This window comes from Schistocerca piceifrons, chromosome 5 (genome assembly GCF_021461385.2).
Source record: "Schistocerca piceifrons isolate TAMUIC-IGC-003096 chromosome 5, iqSchPice1.1, whole genome shotgun sequence".
Lineage (NCBI taxonomy): Eukaryota > Metazoa > Arthropoda > Insecta > Orthoptera > Acrididae > Schistocerca > Schistocerca piceifrons.
This window is the reverse complement of record NC_060142.1, coordinates 152,983,401-153,006,070: the sequence shown is the minus strand read 5'-3', so window position 1 is coordinate 153,006,070 and position 22,670 is coordinate 152,983,401. Positions and strand designations below refer to the sequence as shown.

Here is a 22,670-nt window from a genome sequence, read left to right as displayed (position 1 = left end):
TGGAGTGAATACGAGTGCTGGGAAGAGTACCAGTTCCTGGCAATATTTGATATATTCCACTAAATGTTTTGGCACTCGGAATCCTACGATTAGGATACTTATGGTGATGTTTGGCAACAGCAGCTTTCACATTATCATCCCTCCATACTCCTGCGATGAAAACTTTATGGCACCACAAAGTGTACTTATACAGGAGACAATAACAGTAAACAGTGACTGCAGCATCAACAATGTGGTTGTTATGCAAATGTACCACTTGCTACACTTGTCTACCTAAGACGGCTCGTGTCCTGTGAACACAAGCATGTTGCTCCATACACCGTGGCACATTTTGGAACTCTGTTGTAGACCTTAATTATGGATCTGATCACATTACTGTATTTACTTTTTTGTTCCAGATAACCTAAGGAATAACCTCCAGCAACTGGGGGGAAAACCTCGTGATTCACCCTGTATAAGGCTGTTACTGGTCACAAAATATATAAATATCTTGATGTATCATATCTGAACCTCCATGAGGCTGTTTGTGAACAATGTCGTGTATAGGGATGTTGATGAACCAGAGAATTGTAATCGAATGCTGGAAGACCTGCAGATATACTCTTGATACTGTGGCTGGCAGTTGACCCTCAACATAAACATATGTCATATATATCACACAAAGAAGTGGAATGGCTCTTTACTGTTTTATGAAGCAACTGTTATCAATCACTGAAAACAGTCACAACTGTTAAATATGTAAGAGTACATGCCTGAAAGAATTTCAGATGGAATGAGTACTTAAAACCAATTTTAGGGAAGGCAAATGACTAACTGAGATTTATTGAAAGAGTCTTAAGGAAATGTAATTCGCCCATGATGGATGCGGTTTACAAAACCCCGCATCTGTCCATTCTTCACTATTGCTCATCTGCCTGGGGCTAATAGAGGTGGCAAAAATGATCCATAACTGAGCAGCATGTTCTGTAACATGTTAATGTAATAATTAATAAAAATAATGATAATTTTGTGTAGCTCAGTGGCCTGGTGCTAGTCTTTCAATTGGAAGTCATTTCAGTGTTCTCTGTGTCCATAATGCACCCAGTTCTCCAACTGGGGAAAGGAACCTACAGTTTAATGCACAGTTCAGGCCACATGTCATTTCAGGTGACTCCTCACACTGTTGAGAGGTGAAGACTAAGTTAAATAGCAGGTCAAAGAATCTGTGGTCCAACCAGGGTTCATGACGTCTCAGCTTCCAGGAACATGCTTTACCACTAGACTGCCAGGCTAAGTGTTTAATAATTGTTAAAGCATCATGCAGGTGTTCATCTAACTCCAGTGGCAGGCACTATATCACAGACATTGTGCATCAGGCAGAAGTTTGCTGTAAAAAAGACTCTGAGAGCAAATGTTCCATGTTGCCTCTCCCCACACATACCTTACAAAATTACCATGTTGATAAAATGAGCCAATGTGCAGGCTTACAGACAGTGATTCAACCTACACATCACTTGTAAATGGAACAAGGGAGAGGGAGTGAGGGAAATGGTGGTGGTCTATGATATACCCTTTACTACATTGCGTATGGTTAGTTGTTGAGTATACATGTAGATATAGTTACTTGGATAACTCTTTGAACATCAGTTCTTTTTGTTGGGAGGGGAGAGGGGGGGGGGTAGATAATTTTCAAAAATATTCTGAGTTTGAATATAATAAATTTCCTTGAGGTAGAATAGTGTCTGTCCACAAATCAACATGTATTTAGAAAGAATCACTCATGTGAAACTAAGCATGACTTTCTCCCACATGATTTCCTGCAAACTTCGGATGAAGGGAAACAGGCATATTCCATATCCCTAGATTTCCGGAAAACGTTTTACATAGTTTTCCACTGGAGACTGTTAATGGAGGTCTGAGCATATGGTTCCCATGGTGAGTGGTCTTAAGTAATAGAACCTAGTACATTGTGCTCTACAGTAAGAGTTCATCAGAGACAAAGGTATGGTGATGTGTGATGGGAGAGCTCTTGTTCTCTCTACAGGCTGAGACAAAAAGGTGTTAACATTAAATGAGTGTTTAATCATGTGAAATTACCAAGGCAGAGAATTGGTGAAAGGGTTTCAATTTCGGACCTGTCCTGCTCAATGCACTTACAGAGTCTGTCCATTGATGATAGTAAGGCCCACTGTGCCATTTGGGCAGGAATAGAGGTGATGATCTCAGTAATGTGGTGCTTCAGGTCATCCAGGTTGCTAAGTTTGCTGGGATAGATATGATCTACATCTACCTCTACGTGATTACTCTGCTATTCACAATAAAGTGTCTGGCAGAGGGTTCAATGAACCACCTTCAAGCTGTCTCTCTAACATTCCACTCTCGAATGGCGCGCAGGAAAAACAAGCTCTTAAATTTTACTGTGCGAGCCCTGATTTCTCTTTATCTTATCGTGATCATCATTTCTCCCTATGTAGGTGGGTGCCAACAGAATGTTTTCGCAATTGGAGGAGAAAACTAGTGATTGAAATTTCACGAGAAGATCCTGTCGCTCTGAAAAACGCCTTTGTTTTAATGATTGCCACTCCAATTCACGTATCATGTCTGTGGCACTATCTCCCCTATTTCATGATAATACAAAATGAGACACCCTTCTTTGTACTTTTTTGATGTCATCCTCAGTCCCAACTGATGCAGATCCCATGCTGCACAGCAATACTCAGAATAGGGCGAGCAAGCGTGGTGTAAGCACTCTCTTTAGTAGATCTGTTGCACCTTCTAAGTGTTCTGCCAATGAATCACAGACTTAGATTTGCTTTATCCACAGCATTATCTATGTGATCGTTCCAATTTAGGTTATTTGTAATTGTAATCCCTAAGTATTTAGTTTTTACAGCCTTCAGATTTGTGTGACTTATCATGCAATCAGAATTTATTAGATTCCTTTTTGTACTCACGTGAATAACTTCACACTTTTCTTTATTCAGGGTCAATTGCCACTTGTCGCACCACACAGATATCTTATCTAAATCATTTTGCAAGTCGTTTTGGTTATCTGATGACTTAACAAGACGGTAAATGACAGCATCATCTGCAAACAATCTAAGACGGCTACTAAGATTGTCTTCTATATCATTAATATAGATCAGGAACACTTCCTTGGGGAATGCCTGATATTACTTCTGTTTTACTCGATGACTTTCTGTTTATTACTACGAACTGTGACCTTTCTGCTAGGAAATCATGAATCCAGTCACACAACTGAGGCAATATTCCATAGGCACGCAGTTTGGCTAGAAGACACTTGTGAGGAACGGTGTCGAAAACCTTCTGGAAACCTAAAAATATGGAATCAATTTGACATTCCCTGTCAATAGCGCTCATTACTTCATGAGTATAAAGAGCTAGTTGTGTTTTGCATGAATGATATTTTCTGAATCCATGCTGACTATGTGTCAATAAATCGTTTTCTTCGAGGTACTTCATAGTTTTCGAATACTGTATATGTTCCAAAACCATGCTACAAAGCAACGTTAGTGATATGGGCCTGTAATTCAATGGATTACTTCTACTTCCCTTTTTGAGTATTGGTGTGACTTGAGCAATTTTCCAGTCTTTGGGTACATATCTTTCAGTGAGCAAGTGGTTGCCCATGCCCCAGAGCCAAAAACTGCATGACGCCAGGTCGGGTGAACATGCTGGCCATGGGAGAGGACCACCTCTACCAATTCAATGTTTACCAAATATGTTGTTTAGATAATCCTGGACCATCTGGCTGTAATGGGCAGGGGTACCATATTGCTGAAAGTACCCTCGCTAGAGAATGACAAGTGTTGCAGTTTCCTCCATGAACCTGGTTAGCATGACAAGGTGATTGTCTCCCCTGACAGTCTGTTCTTAAAGAAAGAGTTCAGTCACTTCACATTTGCACGCTGCACACCAAATGTAAACTTCGAGGGAATCTTGCATGTGCTCTCGAACTTCCAGGGAGTGTTTGATTGCCCAGAACAGTTGTGCTTGTTCACACAACTGCTGATGTGAAGGTTGCTTTGTCAGAAAACGTGAACAGAGTGTCAAGGCTCAAAGTGCACCATTTCCAAGATAATTTGCAGAGCACTCAAACATGCCTGCTTGTCTGTGTTTGTGAGCTGCCGTACAATCTACAAGTGGTATGGCTTCATTCTTAAGTAATGGTGCAAAATTCTAACCACTGACCATTCAGAAATGCCAGTCTCTAGAGAAAATCTGCATGACGACTTGGTTGGGCTGGCTACCATCACTACCCAAACATGGCTGATATTCTCTTCAGTTTGGATAGATCTCTTTCTACCACTGTTTCCCTTGCAGTTGTCTTGAACGGATACTGTCCTTAAAAAATTCTAATAGATACTATCAATTGCCAGGCACGATGATGAATCCCACGTGGTCCAGACCTTGAATTTTTCTTGTACAATACTTGGGGATTGAAAGACCTCCATCCAGGCAGACATCTTCCTTTGTTCCTCAAAGGAATATCGGGACGCCGTGGTTTAATTTGGGAAAAGCTTTTTGCCTCATTCTGTATACATCACTGATCTCATGAATATTGTGAGCAGCAATTTATGACAGTCTGGTTATGTGCTGTAGTGTTTGGGAAAGTGTCATTGTTCTTTGACTGTAGAAGGACACAGAATGACATGGACAAAATTTTTATTTGGTGTGATCCAAATGTAGGAAAATTTAAGTTAATGCAGGTGACAAGGAAAAGCAATCCTGTTTAAATACAGTGTTAGTGATATGGTGCTTGACACAATAAATGTGTGGGTGTAGCGTTGTAAAGCAGTATGAAATAGAATGGGTGCATAAGGACAGTAGAAGGTTGACTTAAATTTATTGGGAGATTTTTATCAAATTGCAGCTCATCTACAAAGGAGTACTGCTTGCTTTTTTGAGATCCTCACCACATCAAATTAAAGAATAGTGTTGAAGAAATTCAGAGGCTTACTACTTAGATTTGTTACTGGTAGTTTCAGTCAAAAAGCATACTGATACAGTAAGGTCATGAGCACACTTGAAAAGTGCAAAGGATACTAGGAAATCATTCAATCAATGCTGTGTGCAAACAGTTGTTTGAAATCCATTATGACAAATTACAGCAGATACCCGGGCCAACATGGAGATCCTTCGTCAACTCAAATGGGATCTCTGGAGGAAAGACGACATTCTTGTTGCAAAACACTGTTTAGAAAATTTTGACAAAGCCCGTTTGCTGTTGACTGTAGATCAATTCTGTAGGTGCCAATGTACTATTTGTGAAGGACCCTAAAGACAAGATAAGAGGAATGAGGGCTCGTATGAAGGCGTGTTGACAGTTGTTTTCCCTTGCTCTATTTGCAACTGGGACAGGTAAGGAAATGACTAGAAGCGGCCCAAGGTGTGTTCCCCCATGCACCATATGGTGGCTCGCAAAGTATGTATGTAGATGTAGACATCACAATAGATGCTGTCTCACAACTACAGCAGGCAAGGGGGACACAGTTATTCCAGTGTGCACTAACTTGTATGTAAAGACTTCCTATTCAGAGAAAATATTAATGATTTGAAATATGGGTGTGACAGACAACTTTCCTCATTCGTAACGTGTATGCACCAGCATACTGAGAAGCATTCCTTTCATCATATATTCAGGATGTATACACCCCCAGAAATCTGGGAAAAAATCCAGGAACTTTTTCATCTGGAGATAACTGGGAAAAACCTGGGAATTTTTTAGAATTCTGGGAATTAAATGTTAAATGTTTATAATTTTGAGTGGTAAGAAATTATACGCTAACAGAAATTTTACTTTGGCCTGCTACTGCAGAATAATACTACAACAATGTTTTATCATAAACGAGAGAAAAACAACAATATAAAACTTAAGATGAAAACAAAATGTGTCCTTTACAACAACAAAACACAGTACACACACAGGGGAGAATTAAGACCGTGCAATAGTTTGTAACAACAAACTGCTTTCAGGGAGCATGGCATCACAATTGTTTAAATTAGGTTCATTTGAGCAGTTAGTTGCCAGCAGGCTCATACACATGAGCAGAGCCGAAGTCACATACAAGCAGCACCTTCTCCCTCTTCTTGCTACTTGAAGTGTGGCTGCTAGATGTGTAAGCAGTAGCTGCAAGCAGCCTGATGCTACCTGGAAAAATTTTTAATGGCGTGACCAAGCTGCCAGATTCGTTCAGTGCAGTCAGTGTTGTAGGGGGGAGTAGTCTTCACGTGATCCGCATTTACTTTTCATGATTTTGCTGTTCTCTCTTCTTTTACAGCTGTCACGTCAAATGAAAACAAAATGGATTTCTGTGGCAGGGAGCTATCGGATGAATTTAAATACATTCACACAATTACAGAAGACTAAAATATATTATTACTTTCAATTTTCTGATTTTATTTTATTTTCAAGTTATTGGCAATAAAGCATTGATCACTTTGCCGAACAATGAAGTTATTTTTGTCAGTATACTGAAGCAATTTCGCCTTATTAATCTTATCTGCAGAGGCAGACAATATATTTGAAACGAAGTGTTTTATTCCGCACTATTAGCTAGTTTCAACTGTTCTCTGGATTTTAACTGTTCATTTTCATCTCTGGCATGTACGGTATTATGCCATGACAAAGAACCAAACATGAAATAATACAGTAATGGTACGCCAAGAAAACCGACTTCCCAATACCACACAGTTAAACTTTAGCAGAATATTACATATATGCCTTCTGTGAAACCAAGTGGTTTTTGATCACAAGGTATGTTTTAATACTTGTCTGGTACTTTCTCTAGGCTTGATGTTATTTCTTAATTTGCGTTGTTTACATCTTAAATTTATAGAAATCCATTCTTCAGTAAATTATAGACTGGCACCACACCATGTTTTATCATTGTTCATGCTGCTTAACAGCAATGTTGCTATTGGCTGACTACATCATGTGTCCTATGCTCTGCATATCTGCTGTCACTTGCTGGCGAGATAATGTGACATGAGTACTGGTACATCACAATCTCGATTTCATTGATTCGGAAACTAATATGCTTTTTGTGATGGAATTCGTATTTATACTTTCATAATATGAAAATATGTAGTGTATATATTGCTGTACATTGAAGATCTTTCGAAAACATGTTATTTTATTTTGTGAAGTTCCAGGAAGTTCTATGCCGATATATAAAACCTTCACATTCAAAAAATTGATAAGTTTTACAGTTCTGAGGGAACATATACTGTCATTTAACACATAGAAAGTGTATTTTCACCCTGGAAAATGTGTGTTTTCACCTGGGAAAGCACACACACACTCACGCACGCAGTCTGTTACTTCCATAATTTCAAATGTTACAAAAAAATTAAATGACCTTTGATTGACCCCTAATTGTGATTACATTAGGCAGTATTGTTTTAGTGAACGAGGTGATATGAGAAAATCAATTGGGGAAAAAATTAAGAAAATTGTTGCAGAATTAAAATATTTGACATTCCTCCGTGATTAACAGCAGGCTGCAGGACAACAGAATTTGACTACATACATACCAAAACAATTAAACTATATATACTATGTGGATGCTTGTGAAAAAAGTTTCATTCAGTCTTTTCTTTCAGAGTTTTTGTTCTTAAACTCTTTTTAAGCCGTCAGTCACAACTCTTCGTGTTCATTAAGTACACGATGCATTTCAGACCCTCTTGGTCAATCATCAGGTGTAATTTGTATTCGTACTTGCTTTATTTTTTCCTCTTGGATGAGGTGAAATGCATATTCCTTCCTTGAAAAGGTTTAATGTTAGGTTATGAAATTCGGAAGTCAAACACGGAAAACATGTGCAAAATAATGGAAAAGATGAACATTGTAGACGTACCACTTAATCCAAGAAAAGGGTTTTTAACATTTTAGCACCATCATACATTCTTTTCTCCATCCTGTTCATACATATCACTTCACTCAAGAGGCACATTTGTATACACATGTTTGTAAACACTTCACAGATGTTTTTGTAGACACACACACATTGAACAGAAGTCTTTTAATATTTGGCTGATATTTCATTGTCTCTTTTTCCTCCAAATCATTTGTAAATACTACTATTTTGTTTTGGTTAGTACTAACTATTAAACTGCAGCGGGAATACAGATTAACAACCATCTAGTTTTTGTAAAAAGAATGTGGCATAGTGGGGTTGATATTGTATGTCAGGCATAGGGTTAAATATAATCTAATTAGTAAAACAGGAGAAAAATTAGACCCTCAATTTCAGGTTCCTGAGCCCTTTCCTTAAGAAGGCTTTTTACAAAAGTAGAGGCATGTTAGTTGGACAAAAGATCCAGGAAATTTATGCTTTTGTTGTCCTCATGACAAATTCATAACCTAGCTGACTTGGGCCAGGAAGGGCCAGTAGAGAAGAAAAATTGTAGAAGTGGAAAAGACTGAAAAGTAGAACATATATTTTTGGGAACATGGATGTAACAAATTTTTTGAGATGAAAATAGTGACACATACAAAGGGTGCAGGCAGGACAAATCAATCAAAAGACATGACTGTTAGAAATGAAGAAAATTGTGAAGTACATTTTAGGCTAAAAGTTTTAGATGACTTCTGAGAATTGTTCTGTTATGTGTCTTCATACATTGTGAGTGGGTTAGTAGTGCATTACAGCACAGTAAAGTTTTGTTTCTGCCCTCATATCTTTCAAGTGATGTTGAAATTATTAAATGTGATACTACTATAATTACAAAAAAAAATCTTTCGTTGATGATTGTAATAAGATTTTTTTATGTTTGGTCAGGACCTTCAAACTGAAGGGTGTATTCAGATCTTAGCATATGTTACTGTTTTCAAGTTAAATTATTTTTAGGCATGTATACCTATAGTTATATTTTACATTTTACTTTGTTGTGTATCCACTTGCATTTATTTAGTAAACTAATACTTTATCCAAAATAATTTTAGAATATTGGAATTTACAGATGGCTATCACAGAAGTAAAGTCTTGACAAGTGTGTACCATAAGAATTTGTGCTAAAATGCTCAGTGCCATCATATTCTGTAATTTTGTAACATCTATGAAATAAGGATTGTCTTATGCTACAGGGAAGCATATGTGTACAAGTCAATGCTGGACCACTAGCGTATTCATCAGCTTTCCTAGACCCTAGTGTGGACTCTCACTACCCTGGTGAAAAGGTAGAGGAACTGAAGGATATATTCAGGTATGTGTTAATTCATTCATACATTGTAATGTATTTGGCATCTATCTTTAAGGTATTCTGTTCAGAAAGCAAAATTGACACGTTACTGCTATTCACAAACAGTTTCTTGAGATTCAAACAGCATAAATTGAGATTATGGTGCATAAAGCAAAAGACGAGATTTAAAAATCTGAGAAGTTATAGAAGGGCCAGAGAGAGCAATCAAGACAGATATGAGGGGAGAGAAAGTAGGTAGTGTAACAAAGACACAAATTAACTGCTGTGTACAAGAAAAAGAAATAACGGAGAGGCAGCCTACTAAGAAGACAGAACAAAAGAAACTGACAAATATTTAAGGAAAAATGATGTTGTGAACATAGATGAGAGTGAAGGAGTAAAATAAAGAACAGGAGGAGGAAGAGGCAAAAGAGTGGAATGTGAGATACAATGTCCACAGAGGAATTACAAAAACTTGGAATAAAATAAAAGTGAGTCAAAGAGAAATTGGCAGCATTGGAATATAATACTGTAAGATTTTTTGTTTGAATAGAACACTAGCTAAGCTCTGATGTGCTTCCACTGGGAAAGAGGAGGTGAACGTTCATTTGTTTCATCGTAAAAGTATTATTATAAAAATAGAGGAGCAATTTCGTAAAGGAAATCAACTACTTTCAATCAAATCTCTAGGGACAGCTGGTCACTTTGACCGAGCAGACTGCAGTATACTTTCAAGCATGATGTAGTTTGCTTGGTCTACAAACTAGGGAAAACCTATTACCTAGAGGGGGCTAAGTTACAACTTGCTTTACGGTGGTTGACACTTTTGACAGGTATCATATTCGTTACAGTACATGTATATTTTATTCCAGTAACAATTAATTTTTAGTGCTAATGAGAAAAAATGAAAAGAAATGATTTCTTGAGATTTTCCGCATTGTGTTGGAATGTACTGAGCCTTCAGCTGCAATCCTCATTCCCAAAGCAGAAAATAATTTGTCATGCTGGGCCTTCAGCTGCAATCCTCATTCCCAAAGGAGAAAATAATTTGTCATGCTGCTACTAAATATCTTAATTTTGACTACTGGTTTTGGGGAGCTATGGCTCCCAGATTTGCAGCACCTCCTGGATCCTTCCACTGATTTGAAAGGCTTGACTGCCATCTAGTATGGTTAATAATGCTATTAATACTGCAAATGGCAGTTTATTTTTGTGTTAGCTCTGTACATGCTACTGCCAAATCAGTATAGAAGTTTTAAGATGATCTGTTATTTTTCGCCATTCGCTGCATCTCCAGAAGTGGCCAACATCATTCCACATTTAGGTTATTCACAAAATAGTAGTTTTTTGTTGGACTAGGCTGTTGCAGTGTAGAACTAGGAAGAGGAAAGAGTGAGTTGCTATATATGGAAAAAGTGGAATTAAATCCCTGGCCTGAATATTATGTTGGCCAACCCTCTATATGCAGTTCCACCATAGTGGATAAGGAATAACACAAGCTTATGAAAGTGATAGTTGCTACTCACCATATGGCCCTTCATATTGATGAATATTATGTTGGCCAAACTCTGTTTGCAGTTCCACCATAGTGGACAAGGAAAAACACAAGCTTATGAAAGTGATAGTTGCTAATCACCATATGGCGGAGACAAGCCCGAGAAGTGTATTTGCAACAGATCCATTGGGAAAGCATGAAAAGTCACAGCTAGAGAGAGTTTCAATATGATTATGTTGATTTAACTGAGAGGTCATTGTTTGAGGAGACATAAAAGTTGATTTTCTATCAGATAGTAGATATTGAGGACATTTAGAACTGCCCAGCTTTGGATTATTTTACACAGTAAAAGTCCCTGCAAGGATTGAATGACATAGTGCAATAGTCATTGACAATTTGTTTTTAGATATAGCAACCTTCAGTGATTTAAATGGTTTAATATTGGTTTATCTGGCTGTGGTGGTCAAATGTTAATAGCAAGATTAGCTGAGCAGTTAGGTTCTTATCATAGGAAAAAAAGAGAAATTACAAGACAGTTGCTGGGAAGGGACAGTGTAAACAGAAATTTTAACTCCCTACGAAACTGTTATGTCCGCACTATAACACAACAAATATCCCGTGATAACAAAATTTATATGACCTACTGTCACTCAAAACAAAACTTAAGTTCGACTACACAACACTTCGCTGGCTGTAGCGCCAAGGAGAAATCAGAGTCACTAGTAGAGAATACAAGTCAATACCACTGCCAACCAGTCGATACAGACGCGTTGCACGTTTCCAGCCTGGGAGGCCACAGTACGGTTCGGTCGTCGTGAATCCAGCAGCCGGGTAGTAACACAGTCATCGGCGAAGATTGAACTGGTTAAAAGGGCTGAGGGAGCTCGCTTAAATCCGCAGGTCCGGCCAATCAGTGTGTTGGAAGATGGCGCCCTTATACGGTTGCTCACTCTGGTGGCAAGGGCAGCGCCACCGGGGTAATCTGTATCGATAGTGGTGTGTACGCTGCCGCTAACCCTGCAACGACGCGTTCACTTGCGCCAGTTGTTGACATCGTGTGCAGCGCCAGCGGTACTCACTGTGTGCCGTGCGTGTTGTAGCACGCCGCGCCGAGTTGATGGCTGCTGTGCGGCAGCCGATACGACAGAAACATGTTCCTATAACATTGTGAGTCTTATTTTCTGCTGAAACAAATTTGTATAAAATGAACAGGATCTAGACGAGATATGAATAACTCCTGGGATTACAGTATATCGTGCTAAGAAAAGACAGCTTTTTCTCCTTCAAAGAAAAAGCTGCATTCTAGAGTTGAAAATCCAATACTGCCAATATTTTAAAATCCTCCAATCTATTTTTAAAAAATCAAAATGTGTGCTCAAAAATTAAATCACTCCAGCAATAAACTAAAACTAGTTTGGAACATTATTAATCAAGAAACAAACAAAAATATCAATGTAAATTGTTGAGATACTTCAATATTTGCTGAGAGAAATAACATTTCTGTGTCAAATTATTTATTTATTTACTTGACTGAACTAGCTAGCATCCTTTACGATGATTGACTTAAGTACGAGGGCCGTTCAGAAAGTAACCTCCGGTTGATTTAAAAAAATACACCAAGTTAAATAAAAATCTTTTAATATATACATCTTACAACTACATCTTTGCACTATTTTTCTACATAGTCTCCATAGCGATTGAGGCACTTATCGTATCTCTTCACAAGCTTTGAAATTCCTTCTGCATAAAAATCACCCGCTTGTGCCTGGAGCCAGCCTGTGACCGCATCTTTGAGCTCTTCGTCGTCATCAAACCGCTGTGACCCGAGCCATTTCTTCAAATGCATGAAGAGGTGATAATCACTTGGCGCCAGGTCTGGGCTGTAAGGTGGATGGTTGATAACGTCCCACTTGAAGGACTCAAGAAGGGCCGTTGTTCTGCGAGCAGAGTGAGGACGGGCGTTATCGTGCAAAAAAACGATACCGGAAGTCAGCATACCACAGTGTTTGTTCTGTACAGCCCGTTTTTATTGTTTCACAGTACACGTCTTGATTAATGGTCGTACCACGTTCCATGAATTCAACCAACAACACCCCTTTGGCATCCCAAAACACCGTTGCCATCAGTTTTCTGGCAGAAAAATCTTGCGAGGCTTTTCTTGGTTTGGTAGGCGAATTTGAATGTGCCCACATCTTTGATTGTTCTTTTGTCTCAGGGTTCACGTACTTAATCCAGGTTTCGTCACTGGTCACGATTCTGTTTAACAATGGTTCTCCTTCGTCCTCATAACATGACAGAAAGTCTAATGCAGAGGCCATTCTTTGAGTTTTGTGGAGGTCGGTAAGAATTTTGGGCACCCATCGTGCACAGAACTTACGGTAACCCAATCTTGCTGTCACTATCTCGTACAAGAGAGTCTTAGAAATCTGTGGAAAACCAGTAGACAACTCCGACATTGAGAAACGTCGATTTTCACGAACTTTTGCATCAACTGTCTGAACGAGTTCGTCAGTCACCAATGATGGTCTACCACTCCTCTCTTCATCATGAATGTTTTCTCGTCCACTTTTAAATAAACATACCCATTCACGGACAACTCCTTCACTCATAACTCTTGGTCCGTACACGGCACAAAGCTCATGATGAATAGCTGCTGCAGAATATCCTTTGGCTGTAAAAAACCTTATGACAGCACGCACTTCACATTTGGCGGGGTTTTCTATTGCAGCACACATTTCAAACTGCCACAAAAACTAAACTAGCGCAGGTATTACGTTCCATCGACCACGGCTTGATGCCGACTGACCTGTTGAGTGCGTGAACGCACAGATGGCGTCGCTACTCCCCCCACAACCCGCACTGTGACCAATCGGAGGTTACTTTCTGAATCGCCCTCGTATAAGAATGCACAAAGCGATGAAAAACAAATAGTAAATGTGTGTGCGTCTCTGAAAACTAGGAAGTTTAGAGAATATAAAGTAAATGCAAGGGCACAAAACTTTTTCAACACTTTGGTCTGCTACCAGAGTGAAATAAATAAGTTACAGTGAAATGTATACCCCTAGCTGCATGCAGGCATTGATATAAGTCAACGGGTACAGTTGAAAATGTGTGCCCCAACCGTGACTTGTACCTGGTATCTCCTGCTTACTTGTCAGACGCTCTATCCATCTGAGCCACCTAGGACACAGAGGATAGTGCAACTGCAGGGACTTATCTCTGGGACGCCTCCCGTGAGACCCGCATTCCCAACTTATTGTCTCACACTAAATTCATAGTGCCCCTGCCCATTATACTCATTACTCACGGCTTTTTCCCCATAAGAGTTCGTGCACTGTTTCTGCATCCGCAGAGAAGATGATGGTCAAATGGCCGGTGAGCCTTATATATATATGAAGATGGTATCTGTTCTGCATATATATGTAAATAAATAAGTCATGTAGTTGATACAAAAATGTCAGCTCTCTTTTCAAATCTTCAAATACTTAGTCAGGATATGGACCCATGCATTGTGCGGTTTACCTGAGAAAATTGGACAATTTGTTGTATTATGAGAGAAATTATGCAGAAAAACATTTTCAGCCAATGTTACTAGGTGCAGTTTCACTATTCTGATCACTTTGTGATGGACAAAAGTAATTTGTAATATCTGAAGTAGTTTCTCCGGGGCATATCATGAAATTAAATGAGAAGCATTATCAAGCCATAAAATTCCAGAAGTCTACAGTCTCACTGTATATGGAATTTTTTATGTTGTATTTAGAACAGTAGTTCAGCCAGCTAAAACTGGCAGTGTGACCATGAAAGCATGGATAAGAGAAAATGCCAAATCATATACACAATTCTATGAGTGGCCAGCACCTGTGAACTGGTTTTCACAGAATACCTGTAACAACGATGTTGTGTCTCCAGCCATCAACTACCAGTTGACTGGAGAAACATCTAGTCAGTTGGTAGTTGGTAATGCATTTTGGAATTTGCTTCCATTGTTTCCTTTTTTATTTCCTTGGGGATGGATGTACTCTTTTTTGTGATCACTGATGGGATATTAAACAATGGAAAATCCAGGATGGAATGTAACAATATCGTGAAAAGGATAGTTACTGCTCTCCAGATTGTGGAAATGCTGAGTCGCAGAAAGATATTACAAAAGGACTGTCAGAAAGTTAGCTTTTGGTTAACAAGGCCTTTGTCTTAACAAGGCCTTTGTCAAAAATAAACAGTAGCATGCGCGCGTGCCCACACACACACACACACACACACACACACACACACACACACACCTTTTTGCGACTCAGCATCTCTGCTATATATCGAGTAGGAACTATCCTTTTGATATTATTGTTGACTGATGAGATATTACTTTCACCTGACATTTGTGTGCTACTTGTAGAACCCCAAATGAATAGTTTGTTTGTGTTGAGAATGGAACTAGTTTGCTCTGAAACCAGTATGAAAATCCAGTAGAGGTGCTGCAGGTAATGTCGTGTGCTGTTAGCAAAGGCCATGCATCGCTCATCTGCTACCATAGCCCGTTAATGCCAAATTTCACCACTTTCTCATAACAGATACATTCATTGTATGTACCGTACTGATTTCTGCAGTTATTTTACACAGTGTTTCTCATCTGTTAGCATTGACAATTCTATACAAATGCCTCTGCTATTGGTCCATAAGTGAAGGCCTTTGGTAGCTGCATTGTCCATGGTGAAAGGTAATGCCTGCAATGTGTATTCTCGTCACACTCTGGACACTGGGTATCTCAGAATACTTAATTCCCTAATGATTTCCGAAATGGAAGCTCGAACTACTATACCATGTTTAGAGTCTGTTAATTCCCGTTGTGTGGCCATAATCATGTTGGTAACCGTTTCACGTGAATCACCTGAATACAAGTGACAGCTCCACCAATGCACTGCTCTTTTGTACCTTGTGTACGCAGTACTACCACCATCTGTGTTTCTGTATGTCTCAATCCCATGACTTCTGTCACCTCATTGTAAAATGTTCGGGAAATATAACCATTCATCCATAGTGGATTGATGCATGGAGCACAGAAATACGTAACGGAAAACAGCAATTATGCTAGCTTGCAAATACTAGCTCTTTTTCTGACGAAAGTGCACACATAACCACACAGACAACCAAATACTCAGTCCCATGACCACAGCAAGGCTCGTAGTGTGCACTTTTGCTAGAAAAAGAGATAGTGTTGGAAAGCTAGTGTGAATGCTGTTTTGTGTTAAATTTTTCTGTGCTCTGCTTATTGATCTGTTATAGGTGAGTGGTAGTCTTTCCCTTATTTTACCTACTGCTTCATACAGGAATTTCCATTATTATTACTGAAAATATTTGCCAATTTTGGCCCGAGATGCTGGAGTTGCTGGTCATGTGTGCTTGAGGTGTGCTTGTGTCTCTCTTTTGTGTGTGTGTGTGTGTGTGTGTGTGTGTGTGTGTGTGTGTGTGTTACTGTTGAAGGCTGGGGCTGAAACTTTATGTAAGTGTCTTTTATTTGTGCCTGCGTGCAACCTGATGTGTCTTCTTTATGGTGAGTAGCAATGTGTCTTTTTCCTACATTGTTCGCATTGATAGTCTTTCAGATGTAATCAGGTCTCTATGAATCATATATTGTGTATTGGTTGGTTGGTTGGTTTTGGGGAAGGAGACCAGACAGCGTGGTCATCGGTCTCATTGGATTAGGGAAGGATGGGGAAGGAAGTCGGCCGTGCCCTTTCAGAGGAACCATCCCGGCATTTGCCTGGAGTGATTTAGGGAAATCACGGAAAACCTAAATCAGGATGGCCGGACGCGGGATTGAACCGTCGTCCTTCCGAATGCGAGTCCAGTGTCTAACTATTGTGTATTCAGTGCTCTTTTGAAATTTGATCTCACTAGCAAAAATACGGATATGCATTATCATTTTTAATGCCAAACATATGGATACAGTTCACTTCAGTGGTTCAGTGTCTATACCACATTATTTCAAAGCTGAAAAATGTTGCTAAACTGTTCTGTCCAGTGAAATGTGTTGATTTTAGAGATACGTCTTTATCTACGGCTGTTCCAACATTCCATGAGCTTCCACGGCAGGTTTTTATAGACAACCACAATTTCGAAGATACATACAGGTCATTTCAAATTGGCTACTTTTCCCATTTACCCCTATTGCATGCTTTGTTCTGATAGTCTTGTCATTATAGATTTCCTCTGTTTTCATGAAACAGGGTTTCACTGTTGTATGCTTGTGTACTGCGTAAGACAAAAAGAAGTCTTCCCTATGCTTCCACTCTCAAAGCGTATGACAGGAACGAGCAAAATTTTCTTCTTGGAAGAGAAAAACATCCAACAAAGTACAGGAAAGAGAGAGAGACCAGTCACAAAAGGAACCAGGGAAAGAAGTAAGGAGAAAATGAGAATGAAAATGGAACCTTTACTGGTGACATAAAAAGATAAGATATGAAAAGAGCAACCTATAGAAGATAAAATATGAAAAGCAAGAACTTATACTACACTATGTGATCAAAAGTATCTGGACACCCCCAAAAATATATGTGCATTGTGCTGCCAGCTTCTGCCAGGTACAAAGCACAAAAGCGCACAGGCCGACCTTGTCTGTTGACTGACAGAGACTGCCGACAGTTGAAGAGAGTCGTAATGTGTAATAGGCAGACATCTATTCAGACCATCACACAGGAATTACAAACTGCATCAGAATCCAATGTAAATACTATGAGAGTTAGGCGGGAGATGGGAAAACTTGGATTTCATAGTCGAGTGGCTGATCATAAGCCACACATCATGCCAATAAATGCCAAAAGACGCTTTGCTTGATGTAAGGAGCATAAACATTGGACGATTGAACAGTGGGAAAACGTTGTGAGGAGTGACGAATCACAGTACACAGTGTGGTGATCTGATTACCGGGTTTGGGTATGGCGAATGCCCCATGAACATCATCTGCCAGCATGTGTAGTGCCAACAGTAAAATTCGGAGGTGGTGGTGTTATGGTGTGGTCATGTTTTTCATGGAGGGGGCTTGCACCCCTTGTTGTTTTGCATGGCAGTATCACAGCACAGGCCTACATTGATGTTTTAAGCACCTTCTTGCTTCCCACTGTTGAAGAGCAATTCAGGGATGGTGATTGCATCTTTCAGCACTCTTGAGCACTTGTTGATAAAGCACAGCCTGTGGCGCAGTGGTTACATGACAATAACATACCTGTAATGTACTGGCCTGCACAAGAGTCCTGACCAAATTCTATAGAACACCTGTAGGATGTTTTGGAACGCTGACTTCATGCCAGGCCACACCGACTGATATTGATACTTCTCCTCAGTGTAGCACTCCATGAAGAATGGGCTGCCATTCCCCAAGAAACCTTCCAGCACTTGATTGAACATATCGCCCATTTAGGATCAAAGAAACGTAACTACAAAAACGGTGCTTGAGATAATTCGATTTAAAGGTTTTGTCCAAAAAACTGAGTACTTTATAATAGTTTTTCACAAACTATTCTATGGTAAATAAAAAGTATACTTCATTGACTGTTGTTTGCTACTAGGTGTTACATATTATAGTCACTCGAAGGACACTAATGAAATATTTAATGAAATTATGCATGCAGTTACGTTTGTCCAATCCTTAACTTAATGGCTGCTGCTGTATGACATATGAACGTCAAACAAATAATATGCAGCTTTAAGTGATATCATCATATTAAAAATTACTGCAGTTGTGTTAATAATGTCTTTATAAATACAGATTACATGGAACAAGTTATGGGAATGTGTGTCAGTGCCTCCAGTGAGTACTATAAACAAGAAAACTGTTTTCCAGGAAATTTATTATCAGTCTTTGATGGAGAATTCATAAAACCCATCATTATTTTCACTTAGGGTAGGATCATAATCTGTATCTGAAACCAGTGAATGTCCTGACATCTCCACATCACGTTCTTCCTCAGCTATGAATATAAATAATAATAATAATAATAATAATAATAATAATGACAACAGCTGATTATAGTACTTACTACTGAAATATATACACTAAGAAACGGATTCTAATACTTACTAGATACCATCAAATTCTGTTCCTTCTCCTCCACATTTGAACCATCCTTCTTCCTCTGGACTCCATAGTGCTCCTACTTGCTTGTAAGCCCATTCACAACTGAAACAATATTTATCTTCCTTGCCAGGAAGTAGCATTTCATTGTTGTCATAGAGCGATGGTGACAATGCTTCTAAAGAGAAGTGGTGGGAAAAGCAACTTCTAAAGGTTCTGTTAGGATCAGAGAAATGTAAGAGCTGTTCCGTTTCACAAATTAAAACTGTGTCCAGTGGTCTAAAAACGGATCAGCTCTTCCGTCTGTCTGATTCTTACTGTTTTTCGTAAAATGTAGATACGTCGACAACTAAAACGGAAACCACATAAGATAGAGTTACGCTTGTTTGATCGTAACGTAGGTCTTGATTTTGTGTGCCTTATGGTACTAGCAACTCAAAAGTGACAAAAATGTAGTTACATCTGTCTGATCCTAAATGGGCGATATGCCTGAGAGTGGAAGTTGTCATCAAGGCTAAGGATGGGCCAACACCATATTGAATTCCAGCATTACCGGTGGAGGGCGCCACAAACTTCAATGTCATTTTCAGCCAGGTGTCCAGATACTTTTGATCACATAGTTTATATGGAATGTTACACAAGGAGAAAGTGAATATGGAGGAAGAGAAGCTATGATGAATGTGTAGAGACAAGAGCACCAGTTAATCAATGCGTGCCTTGTGAAACAAATTCTGCAGTGACAAGCAATGAAAAGTCCTGGATGGAATAACAACAACATGATGAGTATAGATTGCTACCCACAACATGGAGGAAGCTTTGAGTTGCAGATAGGCACAGTGAAAAAGATTGCTAAAATATTAAGCTTTCAGGCAAAGATCTTCTTCCAAAATATGAGCCAGTCACTGTGACCGAGCAGTTCTAGGCACTTCAGTCTGGAACCGCGCTGCTCCTATGGTCACAGGTTCGAATCCTGCCTCGGGCATGGATGCGTGTAATGCCCTTAGGTTATTTAGGTTTAAGTAGTTATAAGTCTAGGGGACTGATGTCCTCAGATGTTAAGTCCCATAGTGCTTAGAGCCATTTGAACCAAAATAGGAAACGCACATATTCACACAAACACAACCCACATAGATGTGACCATGGTCTCCCGACTACAGTCAGGCTCTAGTGCCTGGAGACAGTTATGTGTGTGTGTGTGTGTGTGTGTGTGTGTGTGTGTGTGTGTCGTGCTTATGGAAGAAGTATTTTGTTTGAAGGCTAATATTTTAGCCATCTTTTTCATTTTGCCTGTCTGTGAGTCAGTGCCTTCTCTGTGTGGTGAGCAGCACCCTATCCTTTCCATAAATTCTGCGGTAACTGATTTTGCTTTGGTGTTACGATTTCTAGGTATGTCCAGTTAGTGTGATAGTTTTTGTTCAGGAGATAATGTATGTTGTGGACTTTTTTCTTCTTCTCTAATATAGATTTTGTGAATAATGATTATAGAATAGTACATGTTGATGATTTACATGTCCAAATAGAGGATACCATGAAGTTCAGTATATATATAGTAAAGTAAATAGAGAAATGTCTTACACGTGGTAAAGAAATACTAACGCCACATTTGGCTAAGATAAATTACAACTGTTGACTGTCATTGTGTTAGATTAGTGGAAGACTGGAAGGCACAGGTGTCATAAGTGCTGTTCTCCTCCAGGATTTATGGAGGAGAGCAAAACAAGAAAACTTCAGCTGTGCATTGTTGTGCATCGTACCTTACAGATTTCATTTTTTACACTCTTAAAGTAAAGATCTGTTTTTGCATGTTGAAACACATTGGTATTAGCTTGTAGTCATCATTCCCTTATTTGCTACTGATTGACTGTACCATTTCTTGTAAACATTTCTGATTAAGACTCTTTGGTTCCAGGGATTTTGTAAAAATATGTTATACAGCTCTCCAAATAAACAGCAAATTAATTACCCAGGACCAGCTGCAATATCAAGAAGTGCTTCAGCAGAATTACCAGAAGCTCTGTCATAATTTGTCAACTTTGTTGGGTGAGTCACTGTGGCCTGATGAAGAAATGGGAGTTTTCAAAAGAAACAGTCATGTGTTGTTTGGTGTAATAAGTGGATCATCAAGTGCCTCAAGTACTGCTTAATAATGGGATTTACTAGTGATCATCATTGTGCACATGACTGTCTGTTTTTATATTCTTGCTCACTGGTACCAAGACTTCAGTAGTACTTTTGTTATTTCTTTCAGTGTGGCCAACACAAAGCTGTGGATTGTTTGTCTTGAGGTCACTGCTGGATAAGGTTAATTGTCCTTGCTGGTAAAGGAAAATGACTTGATGTGTTGCAGCACTGATTATATTGTCTTGGATATTGTATATCCACATTGTAAGTTTCTACTGTGTACTTATTGTGTGAATGTTTAAGATGGATTGTTATTTTGGTATTTGTGCCCTATACTGTATCAATAGGGCATTCAGGGTTACAAAATCTCATTCATTCTTGCAAGTAAGATTTTTTTTTTAAGGGTCAATGAAAATGAAATGATACTTGAATTTCTATTTCATTTTGTATCTGTTGAATGAAACACATTTTTAAAACATTGGTCCTGAAGTAAATTAAAAATGGTAGGTCAGTCACACTGGGTTACAGATGTAGGAGTTAATGATGTTACAAAGACTGAATACATTATTTTGTGCTTTGTACCTTGTGAATTAATGAAGAGTTACTGTTAGTGTTACTGTTGAGAGGAGCACAAATTGTAGAAGTTTTTGTATGGAGGTATAAATTTTATCACACAAATATAAAAAGGTGAAAGCTGGTAATGTCATGTGGTAAAACAATGCAAAATTTTTTGTTGATCTTGTATCTCAGGTGCACTGACTCTCTACTTAAGTGTTCTCAGTGACATAGCCATTTGTAGGACCGATATTGTTAAAGAGTGTTTCCTTGCAGATGTAAATATGTAGCTTTTATCTGCTGTGTGCGTGTAAGAAAAGTGTTGTGTGCAATAATGAATCTCTTTGTATGTCTGTGGCAAATCTGTATTATACCTCTGTTAATGTAATCTACTTATCTAAATTGTGCTGTGAATCATATGAGTTTCTGAAAGATGCTCTGGAAACTGATTTTATTCTCGGAAGATTGTGGCAAGAGATACATATATTGTATTTTACAGTTCAAGTGCAATCACATAATTTATTTACAATTTATTTTAATGTAGCATTCTGATGATATCATGAATAACATAAATTAGTAGATGTTTTGCTATTAATTTAAGTAACAAGAAGCAAGACATCAGGCACTGAACTCATTATTCATGATGGTGGTTGAATAACTATGTAAATTATATGTATATATTTTTACTTCTGCTACATCACTCATAATGAGAATCTCAGTTTCATGATTGTTTTATAACGATTTGCTGACTTTCATCAACGATTAATGTGTAATGTTATGAAGTTTTTCACCACTGAACAGTGGACCAATATGTAGCACATTGTCCATGGGAAGTATTGACAGTAGATAATCCCATTTATAAGACTGTCATCTAGAAGGATTTCTTTGTGTATTGAAAATATTTCAGTATAATTACTGTCTGGGTAACAGCTGTTTCCAAAAGTAATTGAATGTTCAAATTTTTAACATCAGGTTTTAAAATCTAACAGTGTCAAACTGCAGTGCATAAGCCTAATGAAAATAAAAATATTTTAATAAGAGATAGTGGGAGTGAATGAAAACTATAATTTTTGCAGCACCTAATAGATTAATTGTTGTGTGCCAATTTATATTAATACTGTGTATAAATGAGGGCTTAATTTTAAAGTCCATTATTTAGAAAGTTCTTCCTGTTGTTTCCTTTAGTCCCTGCTCCCTTTTTCCATTTTTTCCTTTTTCATTGTGTGAGGAGGAAGATTGTGGAGAGAG

General features: G+C 38.6%; 1 protein-coding gene across 1 annotated transcript in view; it reads left to right on the top strand.

Moving 5' to 3' along the window:
- The window catches only part of LOC124798092 (dedicator of cytokinesis protein 9), a 340,161-nt gene extending 318,337 nt beyond the window's left edge, over positions 1 to 21,824 (top strand). The window contains exons 35-36 of the mRNA XM_047261335.1: positions 9,089 to 9,207; positions 20,656 to 21,824. Of these exons, the coding sequence (XP_047117291.1) occupies positions 9,089 to 9,207; positions 20,656 to 20,890 (354 nt within the window). The 3' untranslated portion in view covers positions 20,891 to 21,824. The remainder of the gene's footprint in view (positions 1 to 9,088; positions 9,208 to 20,655) is intronic.
- The last annotated feature ends 846 nt before the right edge of the window (positions 21,825 to 22,670 follow it).